The sequence below is a fragment of the Geotrypetes seraphini genome, chromosome 9, assembly GCF_902459505.1.
Source record: "Geotrypetes seraphini chromosome 9, aGeoSer1.1, whole genome shotgun sequence".
NCBI classification, from domain to species: domain Eukaryota; kingdom Metazoa; phylum Chordata; class Amphibia; order Gymnophiona; family Dermophiidae; genus Geotrypetes; species Geotrypetes seraphini.
This window is the reverse complement of record NC_047092.1, coordinates 159,976,007-159,999,119: the sequence shown is the minus strand read 5'-3', so window position 1 is coordinate 159,999,119 and position 23,113 is coordinate 159,976,007. Positions and strand designations below refer to the sequence as shown.

At 41.4% G+C, this 23,113-nt stretch overlaps 1 protein-coding gene across 1 annotated transcript in view; it reads left to right on the top strand.

The window, feature by feature from the left end:
* DHX36 (DEAH-box helicase 36) overlaps positions 1–23,113 on the top strand; it is a 145,072-nt gene that overhangs the window by 63,845 nt on the left and 58,114 nt on the right. The window contains exons 12-14 of the mRNA XM_033958607.1: positions 5,582–5,669; positions 14,981–15,036; positions 21,598–21,662. Of these exons, the coding sequence (XP_033814498.1) occupies positions 5,582–5,669; positions 14,981–15,036; positions 21,598–21,662 (209 nt within the window). The remainder of the gene's footprint in view (positions 1–5,581; positions 5,670–14,980; positions 15,037–21,597; positions 21,663–23,113) is intronic.

Below are 23,113 nucleotides of genomic sequence, written 5' to 3'. Positions count from 1 at the left end.
ATTTTTAAAGGCATTTATTGGACCAAATATTCCGGATCATATAAAAGGAAGTTTAGAAGAACATATATCTTTAAAAGAAGTAGAATCAGCATTGAAAGCTCTTAGAGTTGGATCCGCTCCAGGTGGAGATGGATATACTGTTGAATTTTACAAAACATTTCAAAATATTTTATTACCTTATCTATTAAATTTATATCAATATCAAATAAATAATGGAAATATATCAGGAACTATGGCTGATTCTGTTATAATTGTCTTACCAAAACCAAACAGGGATCCGACATTGATAACAAATTATAGGCCTATATCTTTGATGAATGTAGATGCTAAATTAATTGCTAAAGTGCTAGCTATAAGATTAGCAAAAGCTCTTCCTTTTATTATTGATATACACCAAACAGGATTTGTTGCTAAAAGACACTCTTCACATAACACTAGATTAGCATTTCATTCTCTAAATTTAGCAAAAAATTTGAATGATCCAGCTTTTCTAATATCATTAGATGCAGAAAAAGCATTTGATAGAGTAGAATGGAAGTTTATGTATCAAGCTCTAGAATGGTTTGGTATAGGACCTGGTTTTATTAAAATGATTCAAACATTATATAGCTCCCCTGGAGCAAGATTAAATATAAACAATAACTTATCTGATAAATTTAACTTGCTAAGGGGAGTTAGACAAGGTTGTCCTTTATCTCCCTTACTTTTTGATATCGTTCTAGAAACCTTATTAATTGCAATAAATCAAACTAAGGGAATAAAGGGAATCACATTTTCTAATTGGGAATTTAAATTATCTGCATATGCAGATGATATATTATTATATTTAAGAGAACCAGAAGACACCATTCCACATCTACTTAATTTAATAGAAAAGTTTGGAAAGTTTTCTGGATATAAAATCAATTGGGAAAAATCTGAAGTTCTTCCAATTAATATCCATTGCACCAAAGGATTATTTGATTCATATTCATTTAAATGGAAAGAGGAAGGACTAAAATATTTAGGTATTCTTATAAAAAATACAATTGATGACACAGTTAAAGAGAATGAAAAACTTTTATTAAAGAAAATAACAGAAATGTGCGAGCAATGGAATCCTTTACATCTTTCTTGGTGGGGAAGAATCCAAACAATTAAAATGATGATTTTACCTGTGGTTTGTTATCAAATGAGTAAGATTCCAATATTTTTTCAGGGGTCATTTTATAAAAAATTAAACAGTATACTAACAAAATTTGTTTGGTTTGGGAAAAGACCAAGAATCGCTTTAGCATCATTACAAAAAACAATTAAGGAAGGAGGGGTAAATTTTCCAAATTTCTATAGGTACCATCAAGCCTATATTTTAAGACAGGGAATGTATTGGATCCTCCCAGATCTCATGGAAAATGTACCCGACTGGTTATATTTAGAATGGCGCCTCATATTCCCTTTACATCCAGAACATTTCATTAGTATAACAATACCTAGGAGATATAAAGATCATAGAATTCTAATAGATACATGGAAAACATTAAGATTTATAAGCAATTTATCAACAGATCCATTGGCTAAATCTTAAAATCAATCTATTTGGGTAAACTCCAGGATCAAAATTGGTGGATTTAAAATAGTATGGAAACAATGGATAAAAGCAGGTATACGTACTTTAAAAGATGTAATAGTAAATGGATCACTGCTTAGTTTTTCACAATTGCAACAAAAATTTGGATTAGAAAAAACACAATATTTTAAATGGATGCAATTGAAGCAGGCCATTCAGGAAGGGTTCCCTGAATGGAAGAATTTTAACACTCAATATAGTTTACCAATCCTTTGTTTTCAAGCGGATTTTCTAGGACACCAAGCCGCAAAATGGTATAAGAAAATAAACGAATTTTTAAACAAAAAAAAGAGATCAGGACTTAGGGATATTTGGAGTATTGAGATAGGACAGATAATTTTTCCATCTCAATGGCAAAAATTTTGGTACTGGAGAATACATACTACAAGATCAGCATCTATGAGTCAAACATGGTTGTTTTTATTACATAGAGTTTTATGGACCCCTACGAGATTACAAAAATTAGATAGTAATAGATCTAATAGATGCTGGCATTGTAGGATAGAAGTGGGGACATTGGACCATTTACTATTCTTTTGTCCCTGCATTAATTCCTTTTGGAAATTAATTTGGCCCCAAATTAATAATTTATTAGAAAATCATGTTGGACTATCATATGATACAATATTATTTGGAACAGCAATGAGAACACAAAGTCCGATTTCAGCTAATAATAATAAACTTTTATTAATTTTAACAGGGGTCGCCATACAGCAAATTACTCAGAACTGGAAGGATTACACTAAATTGAATTACACTTTTTGGTGGAATTCAATTTGTCATATATATAAAATGGAAAAAGTATTGGCATTACAACAAGGTTATATTAAAAAATTTAATAAAATATGGGGGCCATTGACAAATTATTCTACTGATCAGATATAATAACACATGTATAGAACATATAGAAGGGGTAGGGAGGGAAAACTATTGTAATATTAATATGATATAAAATTCTGATAAAGGGTTTATTTAATTCACATTGTAAGAACATTTAATAATAATTTCAAGTGTTTTTTCATAATTGAATGTATTACATGTATTTCACTTGATGTAAGAATTTAAAAAAAGAATAAAAAATATTTATTTAAAAAAAAAAAGAGCTCCTTTTACAAAGCTGCGCTAGGGCCTTAACGCACGGAATAGCATGTGCTAGCCGCTACCACCTCCTTTTGAACAGGCGATAGATTTCTGGCTAGCGCGCGTTAATCCGGTACGTGCGATAAAACCGCTAGCGCGGCTTTGTAAAAGGAGCCCTAAATGTTGGAAATGGTCCATGATGCCAGCAATGATGAATGATTCTGTTGCAGTAACAGTAAGATGCTTGAGTAGCTGGGCACATGGTAGAAGAACAATGCAGATGGTAGGAGTCTGATCAGCAGACAAGACTCTTGTTACCACATCAAAGGCAGACAAGACATAAATGATGTCATAACATAACAGTAGTTTATTTTAATCCAAAAGCAGTTTCTGCTATTTTTTTTCACTCACCGAATACAATTGTCCAAGATGTGTTAAGTTTTTACATATTGATACTAGTATAAATTTTTTTAAAGAATGACACGGGGACAAAGTTTGCCCCTGTGGTCTCAGTCCTCGTGTAATTCTCTACTTTGAATCTTAGCAATTGTATTGGGATGGTAGTAATGTAGCCTGGATTGCGCCACAAATATGTGAAACTTGGGAAGATTTCAATAAGAAGTATTAAATGGCAATACAGGAATATAGATGAACCAGGCTTTAAAAAATGAGATATATTGACTTGCATATTCATCTGTATATTTCTCATACCGTTTTTTTCAGTGCCAGTTAACTAATTTAAAATTGCTTATTCTTCACTTTGATGATGTATCTGAACCAAATTGGTCTCAACTGACAGGCAATCCTGTATTAGTTCCCTCTACTGCACGTTTATGACCAAATTGGACCTATTTGGGTTGTTTGTGCTTAATTTGTTCAGCTGCTGTTTCGTGAGCTCTGTTTTATGGCGCAAAACTGTTTTGTTTTGTTTTTTGTTCATGATGTAGATTTTTTTTTTCCTAATAAATGTATTCTACCCTATTTTTATTGGAAAATGAAAACCATGAATTTATATTTCAGTATTTGTTGTATATTTCCTTCCTTTATCCTGGTTTAACAAATCATCATCCAATAGCGTACCCTTTACCCCTTCCCACATGCATTAAAAACCCATATGCAATAAAAATAGATTTAGCCAATCCATGACAATTTACCTTTCCACATCCCATTCCACACATGACCCCCTTATCATATATTCCTACCCTTATTACCCATCCAACATTTCATTTCTCTGAACTAGGCCTCACTCTAGGTTCTACTCGTTTTTCAAACTGTGAATTCATGGTATGATGAATGCGGAGCTCTTAGATCAGAATTTGCAGTTGAGTTCTATAGCCCTTAGGCATGTCTTGAACAGGAGTAAAAGGTCATAATCAGAAAATGTTCAAATTGTAGTCCAGTTTTGAAATTGGGTAATTTTTTTATGTTAAAGGTTGCAGCTCTATTTAATTGTTCTTTTTTTATCATTGGTGTATGTTTACCGTAATGGGCTAGGAAACAGGAGGCTTGAGTTCAAGTTCATTTGCCACCAGTAGTCATTGTAATCTTGAGCCAGACTCTAATATCCCTAGGCCTTACACTTCTACATGCACTTTAGGGACCAGGTACATTTTAGAGCAATATTTTTTTTTCTTATTTATATAATATCACTACTACAAAAGAATATTGTACAGCTATGATTCAAAATTATGTAGAAACTATTTATTAAATGCTTGAAAAAAGTTACATGGATTTATTTTCTAATTTTATTGTTCTTTTCAGGCCATGTATTCATTCCTTTATCTGTTTTGTTTGTTTTCTCTTCAGGCCGTCTCTTGTCCTTGTTTTGAAATTTTCTGCCATTTTTATTCCATTCCCAACTCCTGGTCTACTGTTTTCCTCCCAGTAGATTTTTCCTTGCTCGTTTTAATTTTGTATTTCCCTCTACAGCCGCCTTTCTTCCTATCAATCTCTACTTCAGTCCTTATATCCATTATCTTCACCCTCTATAGCAGCCGTTCCCAATTTAGCCCTCGGGGCACACCTAGTCCCATCGAGTTTTCAGGATATCCACAATGATTATTTATGAGTTAGATTTGCACGCAATTGAGGTAGTACATGCAAATCTTTCATGCATTTTCATTGTGGATATCCTGAATATTGAGGTAATTCTAAATAGAGTGCATTACAAAGTGCAGATAAGGCAGCATTATTGCTTGAACCACTGTCCAAAAGTTACATGAATTCAAAAGATCATTTAACTGATAGTCATAATTTATAAAACACAGTTCTGATAACATTTGTTTGTGATTTCATAGATGGTGAACATATAGCATCCCAATATTCCTAACAATTTGCTGAATATTCAAGCACATATTATCCTGAGATAATCACAAGAGGCTCCTCCTCTCTTTCTATGGCCCATTAGCACTACTGCTGTCAGTACTGGCTGTTACCATGGACCTTCTTGCAACACTTCTGAAACATGTGTAATATGAAAACCCTGCCAGGATTGTAACTCCTTTAGGTGGATGCAGCAGTTCTTCACATCAGCATATCCTCAATGAAATATGTATGAGAGAAATTGGCATGCATTGTCTCCACTGTAATCAGGTCTTTTGTTTGTTCTTTGGGGATATGTTGAAAACCCATTTGGATGAGAGTACCCTGGGGTATAGATGGTGGTGGTGGTGGGGGGGGGGGGTTTGGTATAGAAAGCATGTATGATACTCCTGCAATACATGTAAATGGTAATTTGACTTGCATTGTTAGTATATTGTAAACTGACATTTTATACCAATAGTAGAACTGCTGAGCTGATAATTAGATTTATTTGTATACATTTATATCTAGTGAGTATGATTGCATATATAATATACTTTTGGAAATAAACCAATGTTTTACTTTAATTTATAGGATGGCGCAATATTGGTGTTTCTACCCGGGTGGGACAACATTAGCACTTTACATGAGCTTTTGATGTCACAAGTCATGTTTAAGTCAGGTATGTTCATTTTGGCCCTCCTTTACAAAGCCATGTTAGCGTTTTTAACACCAGCTGTGGCGGTAAGAACTTCGAAGCTCATAGGAATTCTATGAGCGTTGGAATTCTTACTGCCATGGATGGCGCTAAAAATGCTATCACAGCTTTGTAAAGAAGGGGTTTATATTTCAATTTCATAGCATATTTTTCTCTGAAGATAAGCAAGATTAATTAGTTACAATAGTGATTGTTATCAAAAGAGGGATCACTTTTTTTATTTTTTTACATCACAGTTTCTAGTTGCTTTACCAGGTCTCACCAAGGAAAGAATCTTGAGTAAAAGATCCTGTATCACAAAAGGAAAAATAAATTTAAAGTGCCCAAAAACTTTCAAAGATGTTAAACACTAAAGTAATAACAGAAATCCACTGAGACCCAATAACAAGGAAAATTATTTTTTCTGCCTCTAAAAGGGAAAACTCATTTAGGCTCTCCTTTACAAAACCGTGCAGCCAAGTGTTGCATGGCAAATGCGTTTGACACCCATTCAGTTCTATGGGCATCGGAGCATTTACTGCGTCGGCCCACACTGCTGGCTTTAATAAAAGAGGGAGTTAATGTCCACTGACCGAAGAGCTCTGTGCAAAATGGCATCTGTATGCAAATTCCATGCATACCAGCATCAAAAACCTTTTAGGCCTTTCCAGAGCTCTCTAATAATTGCTATATGTTATCATCATTGGATGATATCGCCCTCAGAAAATCATTTTTGCTTTATTTTCTCTTTTACCTTTTGGATCGACTTGTTCCTTCCATTTCTTTGGAGGTGACTCTTTTTGTTCTTTTAAATGTAATGTAATGTAATGTAATTTATTTCTTATATACCGCTACATCCGTTAGGTTCTAAGCGGTTTACAGAAAATATACATTAAGATTAGAAATAAGAAAGGTACTTGAAAAATCCTTTTTGTATTCTTTTTTTTTTCCTTGCATGCTCAGTTATGTATTATTGCTTCTCAGTGAGTCCCTCTTTTCTAAACATTTGCTGCTTTCTCTTGTATTTCTGGGAAAACCTAGATTGATAGCTAAATTATTATTATTATTATTTTTTTTATTCTTTATTCCTTTTTAATCATTCAACAAGTGTACAAGAAAAATCATACATAGTCTCAGAAACAACACTTGATAAATCCATCAAGACAATAACAATTGTATATATATGTGTGTGTGTGTATATATATATATATATATATATATATAAAAATAAATAAACCCATAACCCACCCTCCCTCCCAACACTATTTTTCTTAATTCATTTTACCCTCTCATAAAGTGTACAAGAATTATAAGAAACAACACTTAGTTAAACACTTGAAAAACTTATCATTATCCCAGGACAAGCAGGCAGGTATTCTCACTAGTGGGTGATGTCATCCGACAGAGCCCCGATACGGACGTCTCACAAGCATGTGTCTTGCTTGAAGAAACTTAGAAGTTTCGAGATGCCCGCACTGCGCATGCGCCAGTGCCTTCCCGCCTGATGGACCGGGCGTGTCTCCTCAGTTCTTTTCTTTCCGCGGAGCTGAGAAGTTTTACTTCAATTCTGCGCTGACTGAATTCCCTTTTTATTGCCTTCTAATTCCGCGATTTTGGATTTCTTTTCCTCTTTTTGTGTGTTTTCTTTCTTTTATTTTAAAAAAAAAAATAATAATAATTTTTTCTTCCGGCGAGTCGGCTGGGTCGGCCACGTGGCTCAGGCCCAGCTCCTTCGATCTAGCGGCGGAGCTTTTTCGGCCTATGTCCCGGCCAATCACCGGTTTTAAAAAGTGTAGCAAGTGCCAGCGCGCGATTTCGCTGACGGACCCGCATCGACACTGCCTGCAGTGTCTTGGTCCAGAACATTTGCCGAAATCGTGCCAGCCTTGTTCCACTCTAACAGCGCGAGCGTTTAAGCGGCGCTGCCTGTTGTGGGAGTCGATGTTCAAGATGGAAGCTGCTAAAGAACCTTCGGCTTCGACTTCATCGGCCGCTTCGCCTGTCCATGCGAAACCAGCGACTGCTCCTGCGACTCCGGGCCTTTTGAAGCCGGCTTCGTTTACCCCGACTTCGGTCACGAGTTCGACGTCGGTGCCTGTCCCCGTCTCCTCGGCTCAGGTACCGCCTTCCACTATTCCACCTGTGGTCATTAAAGTGCCGAAAGCTGCCAAGCAGAAGCACTCGACCACGAAGGAGCGCGAAGACCGTGCTGGAGGACCCCCTTTCGGTGCGGATCCCTCCATATCGGCTTCGCTGCGGTCCCTGCTGGAAGCTCAGTTTGTCGAGCTCATGCAGACTATGGGGCCCAGATTAATCGCCTCCATCCAAGGTGACGTCCCGGTCCCAGGGGGCGGACCGCCCCCTCCCCCTCGTCGATCGATCTCGTTGCTTGACGAGGAGGAGCGGCGAAGGGTGGCTGGTCCCTCGAGGCGGGCTTCCTTTAGCGATATGCCTCCTTTAGAGCCCATTACGCCTCCGCGCCATCACGGTGCCGTTCCCCCGACTGATGATCGAAGTCCTGGGCATAGTAAATCACAGGAAGAGTTCTTCCGCACTCCATACCAGGCCTGGGCTGCAACACGGGAGGCGGCCTCCATTCCGCCCCTTCGCTCTACCACTTCCAGTCCCATACATTCACTGGAAGCTTCGGGGGACCATGCGAAGTATAGACGTTCTCGCTCTCCCTTCCGGCACCGGGAGGGACATCGATCCAGACACTCCTCTCGGCACTCCTCGCGCCACTCGGAGGTTTCGCCACAGAAGAAGCTGCCACGTCTGGGGTACTCCTCATCGGATTTATCTCCCCTGGAGGGGCCGGAGTTCGAGGAGCCATCTACCTCTTATTCTCCTTGTCGCTCCCAAGTCTCCCTGGATCCTGAGGCTTCTACTTCCTCCAGTCCGTCTCGGAGGCCGGTACTGGCGGACCAGTTGTCTTTTTCTTCCTTCCTCCGGCAAATGGCGGATGACTTGGATGTGACTTTGGACACTGGGTCTCGGTATTCTAAGGAGTATCTCGACACCATGCACTTGCCTAATCCTCCTGGGGAGTCTCTTCGACTGCCTCTGCATAAATTACTGGATCAAACATTCATGCGAAGTTTCGAGACGCCGTACTCCATCCCTGCGGTCCCGAGCAAATTGGATGCAAGATACCGCATTGTTCATCATAAGGGGTTTGAGGGCGCTCAACTCTCTCACCAATCCCTGCTGGTCGAGTCCTCTCTCAAGCGTTCTCATCCCTCCCAGGTCTATGCCTCTGTACCACCGGGACGAGAGGGGAGAACGATGGATAAGTTCGGTAGGAGAATCTACCAGAATTCTATGATGGCGTCTCGAGTGCTCAATTATAATTTCTTTTTTTCTTCATATTTGGAGTTCTTCTTGCCGGTGCTCCGCAAGTTTACTCCTTACATTGATGCTCAGGCTCGATTCGAGTTCGAGGAAGTGGTAGCCTCCTTTTCCCAGCTACGTCTTCAGCTGATGCAGTCCTCGTACGATGCCTTCGAGCTCTCGGCACGTGCTGCCGCCTGTTCCGTGGCCATGCGTCGATTGGCATGGCTTCGAACAATTGACATGGATCCGAACCTCCAAGACAGACTTGCCAATGTGCTTGTGCGGGCGCTGATTTATTCGACGAGTCTATCGAGACTGTTACCAAGAAACTTTCGGATCATGAAAAGTCTTTTCAATCTATCCTTCGGCCTAAGCCCAAGCCTCAGCAGTCTCGACCTTCTAGACCGCCTTTGATCTATCAGCGGCGCTACACCCCTCGTCAGACTACTGCTGCGAGACAACCGGCGAAGAGACAGCCTCCCCAGAAGGCTCAGCAGAAACCTCAGCCGCCGGCTGCACCGAAGGCTACTCAGCCTTTTTGACTCTCTTCCAGGGAGCATAACCGACCTCGTTCTGCATCCCCCTATTTTTCCCATCGGGGGTCGCCTCCATCATTTTTACCATCAATGGGAGGCTATTACCACCGACCTCTGGGTCCTTTCCATCGTAAGAGAAGGATACTCTCTTCATTTCCATCGGGTCCCCCCGGACCACCCTCCAAGAGAGTATCCTTCCAACTTAACGCAGACTGCCCTTCTCCTTCAGGAGACTCAGGCTTTGCTTCGGGCCGTCGAGCCGGTCCCGGTGGACCAGCATAACCGCGGTTTTTACTCCCGGTACTTCCTCGTCCCGAAGAAGACGGGCGACCTACGACCCATCCTGGACCTTCGAGTCCTCAACAAGTTTTTAGTAAAGGAGAGGTTTCGCATGTTGACCCTTGCTTCTCTCTACCCCCTCCTCGAGCGGAACGACTGGTTATGCTCTCTGGATCTCAAGGAGGCCTACACTCACATTCCCATTCATCCAGCCTCCCGCCAGTTCCTCAGATTTCGGGTGGGACATCTACATCTGCAGTATCGAGTGCTTCCTTTCGGCCTGTCCTCGTCTCCCAGAGTCTTCACGAAGTGTCTGGTGGTGGTGGCCGCTGCACTCCGGAATAGGGGTCTTCAGGTATTTTCCTACCTCGACGACTGGCTCATCAAGGCCCCCTCTGCTCCAGAGGTCATTTCGGCGACCTTGATCACGATCTGCTTCCTACAGAGCTTGGGCTTCGAGATCAACTTCCCCAAATCCCATCTGCAGCCTACCCAGTCCCTTCCCTTCATCGGGGCGGTACTGGACACCATTCAGCTTCGAGCATTCCTTCCTCCTCAGCGCATGGATGCTCTTCTTCATCTCTGCCAGTCTGTATCTTCTCACCAGTCCATCTCGGCGAGACACATGATGGTCCTCCTGAGCCACATGTGACACCCTTTGCCAGGCTCCATCTCAGAATTCCTCAGTGGACCCTAGCTTCTCAATGGACTCAAGTGTCAGACCCGTTGACTCGACACATCATAGTCACTCCTGCTCTTCGGCAGTCTCTACTTTGGTGGATGACCTCTTCGAATCTATCCAGATGTTTGCTGTTTCACACTCCTCCTCATCAGAAGGTTCTCACAACCGATTCCTCGGCCTATGCCTGGGGGGCTCATCTGGATGGGCTTCGCACTCAGGGATTCTGGACCAGTGCGGACCGCCTCCATCAGATCAATCTTCTGGAGCTCAGAGCAATCTTCTATGCTTTTCAACATCTGCTTCACGACATGGTGGTCCTCATCCGCACAGACAACCAGGTCGCCATATATTATGTAAACAAGCAGGGGGGCACGGGATCGGCCTCTGCCAGGAAGCTCTCAGAGTCTGGGATTGGGCAGTTCGCCACAATGCCTTCCTCAAAGCTGTCTACATTCAGGGGAAGGACAATGTCTTGGCAGACAACTTGAGTCGACTCCTCCAGCCTCATGAAGAGACTCTCCATTCCAACCCCCTTCATCAGATCTTTGCACAATGGGGGACGCCTCAGATAGACCTCTTTGCGGCTCCCCACAACTTCAAACTGCCTCAGTTTTGCTCCAGGATCTACACTCCTCATCGCCTCGAGGCAGATGCCTTTCTGCTGGATTGGAGGAATCGATTTCTGTATGCGTTTCCTCCATTTCCTCTCATTCAAAAGACTCTGGTCAAATTGAAATCAGACCAAGCCACCATGATTCTGATAGCTCCTCGGTGGCCCAGACAACCTTGGTTCTCCCTTCTGCTTCAACTCAGCAGCAGAGCACCAGTCCTTCTTCCAGTGTTTCCTTCTCTGCTTACTCAACATCAAGGATCACTGCTTCATCCCAACCTGCAGTCTCTCCACCTGACAGCTTGGTTCCTCTCAACGTAACTCCTCACCAGTTTTCTCAAGCGGTGAGGGATGTTTTAGAGGCTTCCAGGAAGCCTGCTACTCGACAATGCTACTCCCAAAAGTGGACTAGATTCTCTTCCTGGTGTATTTCCAATGCCAAGGAGCCTCAGCGAGCTTCCCTATCCTCTGTGTTGGACTATCTTCTACACCTGTCTCAATCTGGTCTCAAGTCTACATCTATAAGAGTCCACCTGAGTGCTATTGCGGCTTTTCATCAGCCTCTACAGGGGAAACCTCTTTCTGCTCATCCTGTGGTTTCCAGATTTATGAAAGGACTTTTCCATGTCAATCCTCCTATCAAACCTCCTCCTGTGGTTTGGGATCTCAATGTCGTCCTTTCTCAACTCATGAAGCCTCCGTTTGAACCTCTCAACAGGGCTCCACTTAAGTATCTCACCTGGAAAGTGTTTTTTCTGGTGGCCCTCACGTCTGCTTGCAGGGTCAGTGAGCTTCAGGCCTTAGTGGCGGATCCACCTTTCACAGTATTCCATCATGACAAGGTGGTCCTCCGCACTCATCTGAAATTCCTGCCTAAAGTGGTCTCTGAATTTCATCTCAACCAATCCATTGTACTTCCAGTATTTTTTCCAAAGCCTCATTCTCATCATGGAGAATCAGCTCTTCACACTCTGGACTGTAAACATGCTTTGGCTTTCTACCTGGATCGCCCCAAGCCACACAGAACTGCTCCTCAACTTTTCGTCTCCTTTGATCCGAACAAGTTGGGACGACCTGTATCGAAGCGTACCATCTCCAACTGGATGGCGGCTTGTATCTCTTCCTGCTATGCCCAGGCTGGATTATCCCTTCCTTGTAGGGTCACAGTCCATAAGGTCAGAGCAATGGCAGCCTCTGTAGCCTTCCTCAGATCGACACCAATTGAGGAGATTTGTAAGGCTGCCACTTGGTCCTCGGTTCATACCTTCACCTCTCATTATTGTCTGGATACTTTCTCCAGACGGGATGGACAGTTTGGCCAAACAGTGTTACAAAATTTATTCTCTTAAGTTGCCAACACTCCCACCATCCCATTGAGGTTAGCTTGGAGGTCACCCACTAGTGAGAATACCTGCCTGCTTGTCCTGGGATAAAGCAATGTTACTTACCGTAACAGTTGTTATCCAGGGACAGCAGGCAGCTATTCTCACGTCCCACCCAACTCCCCTGGGTTGGCTTCTCAGGCTAGCTACCTGAACTGAGGAGACACGCCCGATCCATCGGGCGGGAAGGCACTGGCGCATGCGCGGTGCGGGCATCTCGAAACTTCTAAGTTTCTTCAAGCAAGACATGCTTGTGAGACGTCCGTATCGGGGCTCTGTCGGATGACATCACCCACTAGTGAGAATAGCTGCCTGCTGTCCCTGGATAACAACTGTTACGGTAAGTAACATTGCTTTATCCTCTATTAACTTAAAAGAAATCCTTACCCTACCCTCCCTCCATCCCTATTATTAATTTTATTTCAACATTTTATCCAAACAACCCCTCCCCCCTCCCTTCCTTACATGGGGTGTATCTTCAAAAGAAAAATGGTATTTATTCATTACAAAACAATGTTAATGGCTCCCATATTTTAATAAATTATTTTTGATTTCACTTTAGCCATAACTAAATAGGGCAAAAATTTAAAAGAAAAAGATGGTGGAAGCCAGTATATTAACAGATTATTCTGGACATGTTTTAAAACTGATCACAGTAACCTTAGTTACACATTTTGGTGGAATTCTTTATGCCATATATTTAAAATGGAAAGAGCAATAGCAATACAAAGAGGAACATATACTAACTTTATAAAAATATGGGGGCCATTGGCAAAATATTGTGATGAATAGTCCTCAATTCTTCTCTTTTCCTTTTCTTTTTCTTTTTTAGCACACTAAAGGGGGGAGGGAGTTGGGAATAATTTTACTTAATATGTTATAATATGATGTATAGTATGTGTATATTTCTATTGATAATGTGATGAAGGATGGGTGGTAGGGTGGAGCTATTGTATCACTAGATTTTTATGTGGTAGATATTAATGTGCTATTATGGAATAATTTGTATAATATATTCTTTTGTGCACTTGTTGTTCAAATTGAAAATGAATAAAGGATTATTTAAAAAAACAAAAAATTGATGTTCAGGATAGTGATAAGAAAATGGGTGAAGGATAGGAAAATAGTGGTGAGCTGATATTATATATTTATCAATGCACAGTGAAAGAATCTCAATTGGGAAGACTGGATGGATTGATTTAGTATTTCATCCATCATTTGCTATGTTGTTACAAAGGCAAGTGGAATTATCAGTCACACCTGTTGTAGGGATCTCAAAGTCCCTCCTTGAGGGCCACAATCCAGTCGGTTTTCAGGATTTCCCCAATGAATATGCATTGAAAGCAGTGCATGCACATAGATCTCATGCATATTCATTGGGGAAATCCTGAAAACCAGACTGGATTGCGGCCCTCGAGGACGGACTTTGAGACTCCTGCATCATTGCACTTGGCACCAGTTGATCCAAATCTTTCTTCAAAGTGTTGATTATATACAGTAATTCTTGTGTTGCTGCAGCCTTGCAATGTATAGTAGGTTTTTATTTTTTTCAGGTGGCAAGAGCAGAACTTTCTGAAGGTTAGAGGTATCCTACCTTTTTTTTTCTGTTGGTCTAGCAGCAGAGCACTACAAAATCTTTCTGATCCCAAGTTGGTTTTTGAAACATTTTCAGATTAATTTTTTTAGCATGTCCTATCAACAAGCCTGACATATTGAAGCTATAGCTCCTTTTGAACAGACTATTTATTTCTTTAAAAAATATTGCATCCTGTTTATCTACAATCTTGGTGGCTTGGGTCATCTTGAACCAGGGCTTTTTTTGAGGATTTACTCAGGGGTACTAAATACCGACACCTTTTCCATTGCTTGATAAAAATGACACATGGTCCCCCAGTATTAAAAGAGCTCAGGTTCTGCACACTCGGTGCTGTCTTTTCATGAATTCTGTGGCTGGTTGTAGGGGGTCTGGCTACTGTGGGTGGGTTCCTCAGTGATCACCCCACTCCATAAGAATAGCACGGTATTTGAGTACCAGCACCTTTTTTGATCGAAAAAATGCATTGTCTTAAAAAAACAAATTTCTGGTGATTCTACTCTCTTCAGAGAACACATGTTAAAGGTAAGCAAATGTGTTTTTTTTATGAAACAATGAAAATCAAGGCTCCTGTTAATTTGATAAGGGGATTTTGAATGACTGGTGATGCTGCTTCAGTTGTTATGTGCTTTGAACTGTACCAGGTTGAAAGACTCTGAAACTACAGAGCCTAGTTTGCTTCATACTTCTAGAGCTGCAGCTAGCCATTAGAAAGCAATAAGAAGCCTTATTTAGGGAGTACTGGTTATAATCTAGAATTCTTGACAGTGTAGTATTTTGCCCCATAACACAAATGTGGAGCTATGGAGTATTTTTCTACACTAATTTTTTGTGCTTACTTTACACCATGCCTGATATCATTTTTCTTTTTTTGTTTTAGATAAGTTCATTATTATCCCTTTACATTCCTTGATGCCAACTGTGAACCAGATAGAGGTATGATACTGAAAATAAACAGCAGCATATGTCTGTTAGCATAGTTCTCAATAACACAGCCAGTTTGGTTTTCAGGACATCCACAAAGAAATATTCATGAGATGCATCTCTGGAATATTCTTTATGGATATCCTTTTGAAGAATAAATAGAGTGGTTTCCTAGGGCTCTGAAATTTAAAAGCTTTAATTTGCCTTCATTCCTTCCCAGATTATGTATTTTATTTATTCCGTATGCTTTTGTCTGTTGCAATTTTTTTAATGGTATATTAAGTGTGTCATTGATGTATTTAATGTTAAACTTATTGTAAGTTTTGAAAATAATAAAGAATTGGCAATTTTTTTTTTTTTACATTAAAGCATATAGGAGGGCAGTTTTCAAAGCCAACCCCTTCTCCTACTTGTAGAAATTGGCTATTACAAAATTTCCTTCTTGGTGTATAGGGGGAAAGGTATATGTAAAGTTCTACAATATGCATACTTTTACCACGGATGTTGTGGGAGAACTGAAGCAAGAATTGAAATAACATGCATACTTTGTTTAAAATAAAATTCCCATATTTGAGGCAGGTTTTTTTGGGTTGTTGTTTTTTTAATCAGTTTACTGTGAGATTGGTAGTATTGTATGCTGCTGCTATTTTGGTTTCTGCCAGGACCTTAGGCTAGATGAACCATTGGTATGACACAGTATGGCTATTATGTAAAGTTTTTAAAGTGAAACAATACTGGCATTGTAATTTAGATGCTGGGACTCTAGATCATTTACTTTTTTTCTGTCCCTTTGTCAATGCCTTTTGGAAGTTAATTTGGTCCAAATTAATTCAATGTTAGAAAATCATGTTGCCCTATCCTATGATACTATTTTATTTGGAACGTCTGAGATTCAAGAGTCAAATTTCAGCAAATAACAATAAACTTTTGTTAATACTGACGTGGGTTGACATTCAACATATTACTGGAAATTGGAAAGACTATACTAAACTTAATTATGCCTTTTGATGGAATTCAGTTTGTCATATTTACAAAATGGAGAGAGTGCTTGCTATACAGCAATGGATATTATAATTTTCAAAAAGATTTGGGAGCCATTGATTGCATATTCTAATGATTAGACACCTTGGACACCTTTTTATTACATAGGACTATATTTAATGTGGGGATGGGGAGGTATGTTATGTTTTAATGGGTTTATTCCTGATGAATGGGATGGGTGGGGGAGGGATCTTTTTTATATGCATTTGACAATAATTGTTAGAATGTCAAGTGATTTGTACGAATTATCTGATTGAATATTGTACACTTGTTGCAAGAATTAAAACTGAGTAAAGAATTTTTTTTAAAAAAGTGAAATTTTCAGTGCACTTTTACTTTGAAAATTGGTACAAAATCCGTAAATACAGCATACTGACCTGACATTGCTCTTTGGTGTGCTGAAATACAAATCTGCTCTGCTTTTGACTGTCTCATGCTCCCTCTAGCCAGTCTAGCTTTTAGACTGTCCACAGTATACTGTATATGCATGAGAGGTTTATATGCACTGACTCCATTGCAAGCATATCTATTTTATGCATGTTTGTTGTGCATAGCCTGAAAACAAAATTGGGAAAGTACTTCAGGACCCGCTTGAGAAATAGCATCAGAATCCCCATAGTTTGTAGCCTTCTTTTCATTGACAATGATAACAAATAAAGGCCATGTGACCTATTAGGACTGTAGAGCTGAACAGTCAGTATGGATATGCAGTCTTTTCTGTTCAGAGATCCTCTGTGCATCTCCCACGCTCTCTTGCATTAAGATACAGTCCTTATTTCTACTAAATTCATTAAGAGGTTTTTCCCATACGTCTGCCACTCTTTCTATAGAGAAATATTTCCTTAAATTACTCCTGAGCTTGTCCCCTATGACCTCGTATTTCAAGCCTCATTTTATCAAGAGGCACACATCTTGTTCATCTACACAAAATTATTTTCCTTGTCTTTCTAAACCAGTCCAGACCTAAGGGTTGTGCCCAAATACCAGAGGGAGACAGAGACTTGATTTTGATGATGACATTGATTTTAAGTAATGATGCAGCCAGAAAACTTCCAGTATTCTGTTATCAGTTGGTGTAGGCTGACTGATCTCTCTTGTTGCGTTGGTCACTTTTAGACTAGATTATATGGACCTTTAGCTATATAGCCCTTGGTTCTGTGGTTGAGATTTTGACAGGGGCCTACCTCTGTCTCATCCCTGAGTCTGGGCAACAGCCTAGCCACTGGTTAAGGTAAGGAAAGGTTTCTAGTTATTTCTCAGCAGCCTGAAGCCTCAGCCTATGAGCCTTTGCTCTGTCTACCACTTGGCCAAGCAACAGGGGTAAACTTTCTCTCCCTCCTCACCTCTGAAGAAAAAATTTTGCTGTTGGAGTTAATGTTGCTCCCTGACAGAAAATGACATCTTTTAAAAAAGAGAAAGAAAGTGTGGGCTTAAGAGCCAGCTGAGTCTTTAATGCTCAAAAGCTTTCTGTGCCAATAAGAATCATTAAAGCAGTCTTACTGGCATGGAAGCTCTCCTTTCAATGTTCAGAAGGGTTCTTGGAGAGTGCTACCTATCCTCATAGCAACCACCGAGAACCCCATGTAGCTCATTAGTATTTAAATGAGCTGTCCTTGTGATTCACAAAAGGGAACGCCCCACATTTTTACAAGGCAAAAATTTTCAGCAGGCCTGGACCTGCCAGTAGCTATTGTGCATGTATTGTGTGAGGCACACAGACATATAACAGCATCTCCCCATTAAAAAGTTTCCAGCTGAGCCAGCAGTCCCTGCTCTCCCTGCTGGTTCTGCTAATCCGGTTCCAGAGCTGCGATCAGCTAAGCCGGCAGAGGAAACTCCGATCAGTTGAGCTGCAGAACTTCACAAAGTCGGCAGTGGCTTTGTGGCTTCCCTGCCAGTTCAGCTGATCATGGCTCTGGAGCTCAGAAGAGCAATCACTAGGCACAACTCCTCCACTTTCCATCCCTCCAGTCGGCTCCACTTTTTAAAGTCCTGCTGCTGATGTTCTCCCTGCTGGCTCATCTGATTGCGGCTCTGGAAATCCTGAACAGCTGAGCGGCAGGAGAAGCCTGAAGCTGCCAGTGGCTTTGGGAGTCCTGTTGGCTCAGCTGTTTAGGGCTTCCCCTGCCGACTTAGCTGCCCACAGTTCCAGAGCTGTGATCAGATGAGCTGGCAGGTAGATGAGAAGCAGCAGTACTTTAAAAATGGAGTCGACAGGAGGAATGGAGGGGGGAGGAGCTTTGTCTAGCAATTGTTCTTCTGAGCAAGCACAGTTCGTCCCCTCTTTTATGGGACTGCTCTGCACAAATTGCATGCATATGATTTGCATGCTATTTATGTGTGCATGTAAAAGAAAATCGCTCCCAACCTGATACATTTTGGAGCATTGTGCATCTCGCCCTGAGACTCTACAGTCTTACCCATCCATACTCTCATCAATGGCTGGCCTTTTTTCAGCCTCAGGACAGCCGATAAAGCTGCTTCAGAGATGGGAGAGGGCCACGTGTCTGTAACTGTGTCCGAGCAGTGCAGTATGGAGTTCTTTAAAGCTGGCTGTGGGGCCTGCGAGTCCTGGTGTAAAGTATGGTGGCCAGTTCTCTTTGCCCCTTGTGTGATGGGGATAAAATTGTAATGTACTAGGAAGCTGCAGGGAGTGCCATTTTCTCTTCCCTGAGACCAGAGCACACTCTTGAAGGTGCAGCTGGTGGAGTAATTTCAGCGGGAACAGCAGCCATTTTGTTCGTAGACTGTGTTTTGGATCAAGTTTCAAGTTTATTAGGATTTTATATACCGCCTATCAAGGTTATCTAAGCGGTTTTTACAATCAGGTACTCAAGCATTTTCCCTCTCTGTCCTGGTGGGCTCACAATCTATCTAACGTACCTGGGGCTATGGAGGATTAAGTGACTTGCCCAGGGTCACAAGGAGCAGTGCGGGGTTTGAACCCACAACCCCAGGGTGCTGAGGCTGTAGATCCAACCACTGCGCCACACACTCCTCCTTCCAACCACTGCGCACACACTCCTCCTCAGATATGTAGTCTGCGCCACCCACCTCAGATATGTAGTCTGAGATGGGTGGGTCTCCCCTTGTCTAGAAGAGCTGAGCAGCCTCCACTCTTTGAAATTGGGTTTATAAGGAGGGCCTCATGGGACCTTTTGGGCCACTAGGCCCAGTTTTTGTTCCTTCTGACTAAATACTTTAGGCAAGCACTCTAGGGGCTCCCAGGAGTTAGGACTTCGTCCACAGAATAAGTGATCTCGGACCCTTGAGGGAGCAGGTATGGCTAATCTTCCAGGATTCCTGTTCAGATCCTTGAGTTTCTGGGAGTCTGATTCGATACCTGTCTAAGGTCGTTCTTCTTTCCACAGGCATGAGTGAGCAAGCTTTCAGTTCCAACCTTAGGCCTTATATGCTTTCCCAGTTCTTAGAGTTTAGGATTACCTATTACCTATTTTTCTTTCCTTGAGTCCTGGATGAGCTTCTCGTGGCCCACCCTGGAAGATTGAGAGATCTGGTAGATTTCTGGATCCTATGTCTCACCTGTCTATATATGATATGGTCAGTTTTGTAGAAGTAGCCCTAAGGGGCCTCCATTCTGGTTCAGGTTTGGTTTACTTGGTTTTCTTGATTTAGTGATATCACTGGAATCTTCAAGTCTCTTCCTCCATCTACTGGTAAGGGAAAACATAACCCATAGGTCTGGGTTAGTCTAGGAGAAGGAAAGAAAATTAACAGGTGAGAATGTCGCATTAATGTTTATCAGCCCTATTCTACCTTTCATCCAGGATATGCATTCCTAGATCTTTAAGTTGGTCTCCATAGTGACAAAAACCACTGATCATTTTAATAGACAGACTCTGGACTGACTCTATAGAGCAGTAATTCCTAAACCTGTTCTGAGAGTTCCTCAGCCAGTCAGATTTTCAGGATTTCCACAGTGAATATTCATGAGAGATTTGCATGCAGTGCCTTTGCTGCTTCCAAGTCTCTCATGAATATTTAATGTGGATATCCTGAAAACCTGACCGGCTGGGGAAGCACCCAGGATAAATTTGGGAACCACTGCTATAGAGTGTATATCCTTTTGGGGTGTAGTCTTGTAGGGGTATTTCCTTATTTGCACCTGAAGGTTAGGCATCTCTGACATCATCAAGCCTGAACCATTATCTGCAAGAAATCTTTCCAGCATGAACCATGAATGCAAGAAGAGAAAGAAGAAAACATCTTTGCTGTTATGATGCCTGATGCATTCTGGGTATGTACCAGAACTGTATTCTAGTCAAGGACATCCAGCTATGCCTACATGCTCAACCTGTGTGAATCTTGGGGAAGGAATTGCTCCTGTGCTTCTTATCTAACAAAGGCGCCTCTGTTTCACGGCCTGAGCGAGACTCTATACAGAAAGGCTATTCATCTAAGTTATGATTCTGGATAGTCCGGAGAGGTCATCTGATGAACCAAGTGGAATGTGCCTAATTATTAATTTAGTCTGTGTTAGGATGTGAAGGAGCTCGCATCTTATCATAGGTGTTTTCTGCACATCTTCTATAATAATTAAGACCTGGAAAGTTACCTCTTGTGACTCTGCCTGAGAGAGAGATCCGGACTTTTAAACAGATCTGGATTCCATCACATAAAGGAAACCTTTGCTGCCAACCTAATTTACAGCTGTTCCAGTGACTAACGGACTCTTGTTCCTGTACCAAGATAATTCTTATCTTCAGTGCTGAGTAGAAGACATCTTCCCTTTCACCTGACCTAATTGGATGGTGAGAATAATGAACATCTATCTTATCAGCTGGGGTTAAATAAAATAATTCTATTGTGGTTCGGGATAAGGAGATGTAAAGTTACTCGGGGTGATAAGCTATATTTTTAGTTGCTGCTATTCAGGAATTATTATAAGGAATTATTTAGAGTGTAAGAATTAGTTTTACTCATTTATCTAACAAGTGTGGTGTGATAATTATGTACTGAGTTTCATATATGTATTCGGATATTATGTGAACAATAATCATTATTTGCTACTGGTTTATGAATTATATTTTTATATTTCTAATAAAGTATTTCTCATAGCCTGGGTCTCTGTGTCGTGTAAGTAGGAAAAGCTAGCTGAACCTGGATGAGATATTATGGTCTTCCCTAGAATTCTAAGGCAGGCACGTAACTTGTTTATGTAACTGATTAGTATAACCATAAATCTTACTACAGTCTCCAGAACTGCACACAGTACTCCAAATGGGGTCTCACCAGAGACTCATACAGAGATGATCACTTCCTTTTTCTTGCTGGGCAAACACGTTACTGCACCTAAACTGTTTCAGTTGAGTATAAAGTATAAAAAAACACCACCTTTGCCTTTGATACTTTGATATTTTTAAGTATTGGTTTTAACAAAATATGTATCTTACAAACGGTTAGCCTGCATTCAGTCATTACACCAAACGTTAAATGGAGTGACAGAAAAATATAATAATCTGGGATTTTGATTTATCAGATATTAATTAACGTACATGTATGCGTTTCCAGGTGTTTAAGAAGCCACCTCCAGGAGTTCGAAAAATAGTGATTGCTACTAATATTGCAGAGACCAGGTAAAGCTCCTGAACATTGTGAAATTGAGCTGCATTTTGTTGATACGCTTGTGTGATCAGTATGACTGACTAAATAAATAAATAAATGTATAGTATATCGAGATATAAGTACTTGGTAATTGAATGTGATTTATTGCAAAGTCTTTCAGCTTTTCTACTGGGATGCTGTGGGGCTGAAGGAAAAATAATTTTGTTCAGTTTCTATGAAAATGAGGCATCAGATTTAGTTTTACTATACAGTAGAATCTCAGCTAACCAGCATTCAATTAACCAGTGCATTCAACCAACCAGCAAAAAAAATTGCCTCCCAAAAAAAGTCTTGAGCGCTTAAGATAAGATAAGAAGTTGCCTCCACTGGGTCAGACCAGAGGTCCATCGTGCCCAGCAGTCCGCACCCGCGGCGGCCCAGCAGGTCCATGACCTGTTAAGTGGTCCCTGACTTTTCCTATAACCTATCTCTACTTCTATCTGTACCTCTCAATTCCCTTATCCTTCAGGAATTTATCTAAACCTTCCTTGAACCCCCGTAGCGTGCTCTGCCCTATCACAACCTCCGGGAGCGCATTCCATGTGTCCACCACCCTCTGAGTAAAGAAGAACTTCCTAGCATTTGTTCTAAACCTATCCCCTTTCAATTTCTCCGAGTGCCCCCTTGTACTTGTGGTTCCCCAAAGTCTGAAGAATCTGTCCCTGTCTACCTTCTCTATGCCTTTCAGGATTTTGAAGGTTTCTATCATGTCTCCTCTAAGTCTCCGCTTTTCCAGGGAGAATAGCCCCAGCTTTTCCAACCTCTCAGCGTATGAAAAGTTTTCCATACCTCTTACCAATTTAGTCGCTCTTCTCTGGACTCCCTCAAGTATCGCCATGTCCTTTTTGAGGTACGGCGACCAGTACTGGACGCAGTACTCCAAATGTGGCGCACCATTGCACGATACATTGGCATGATGACTTCCTTCGTCCTGGTCGTGATACCCTTTTTGATGATACCCAAAATTCTGTTTGCTTTCTTTGAGGCTGTCGCACATTGTGCCGATGCTTTCATTGTTGTATCCACCAACACACCCAGGTCTCTTTCAAGCTTACTTACCCCTAGCAATGATCCCCCCCTCCCCCCATTTTATAGCAGATAACCTCCAAACAACCCCTCTTTCCTTTCTTCCTCCAGCCCTTGAAGCAACAGCAGCAGCTGTCCTGAAGACCCTCCCCTCCCTCTGGGCCTGAGGCAGCAGTGGCAGACAATCCTGACAACTTCCCTCCCCCCCCCAGCTCCGAAACAGCAGCAGCGGTGGAAGCTGGTCCTGACAAACCCCCTCCCTCTCTCACTAAAGGAGTAGCAGCAGCCGGTGAACAGAAGATGCGCCGTAAACAGGCTGCTTACAGCCAGCCCTGGCAGGGCCTTTTCTCTGCTACATTTCTTCTAGGATGGACTGGAGTTTTTTAAGTGACGGATG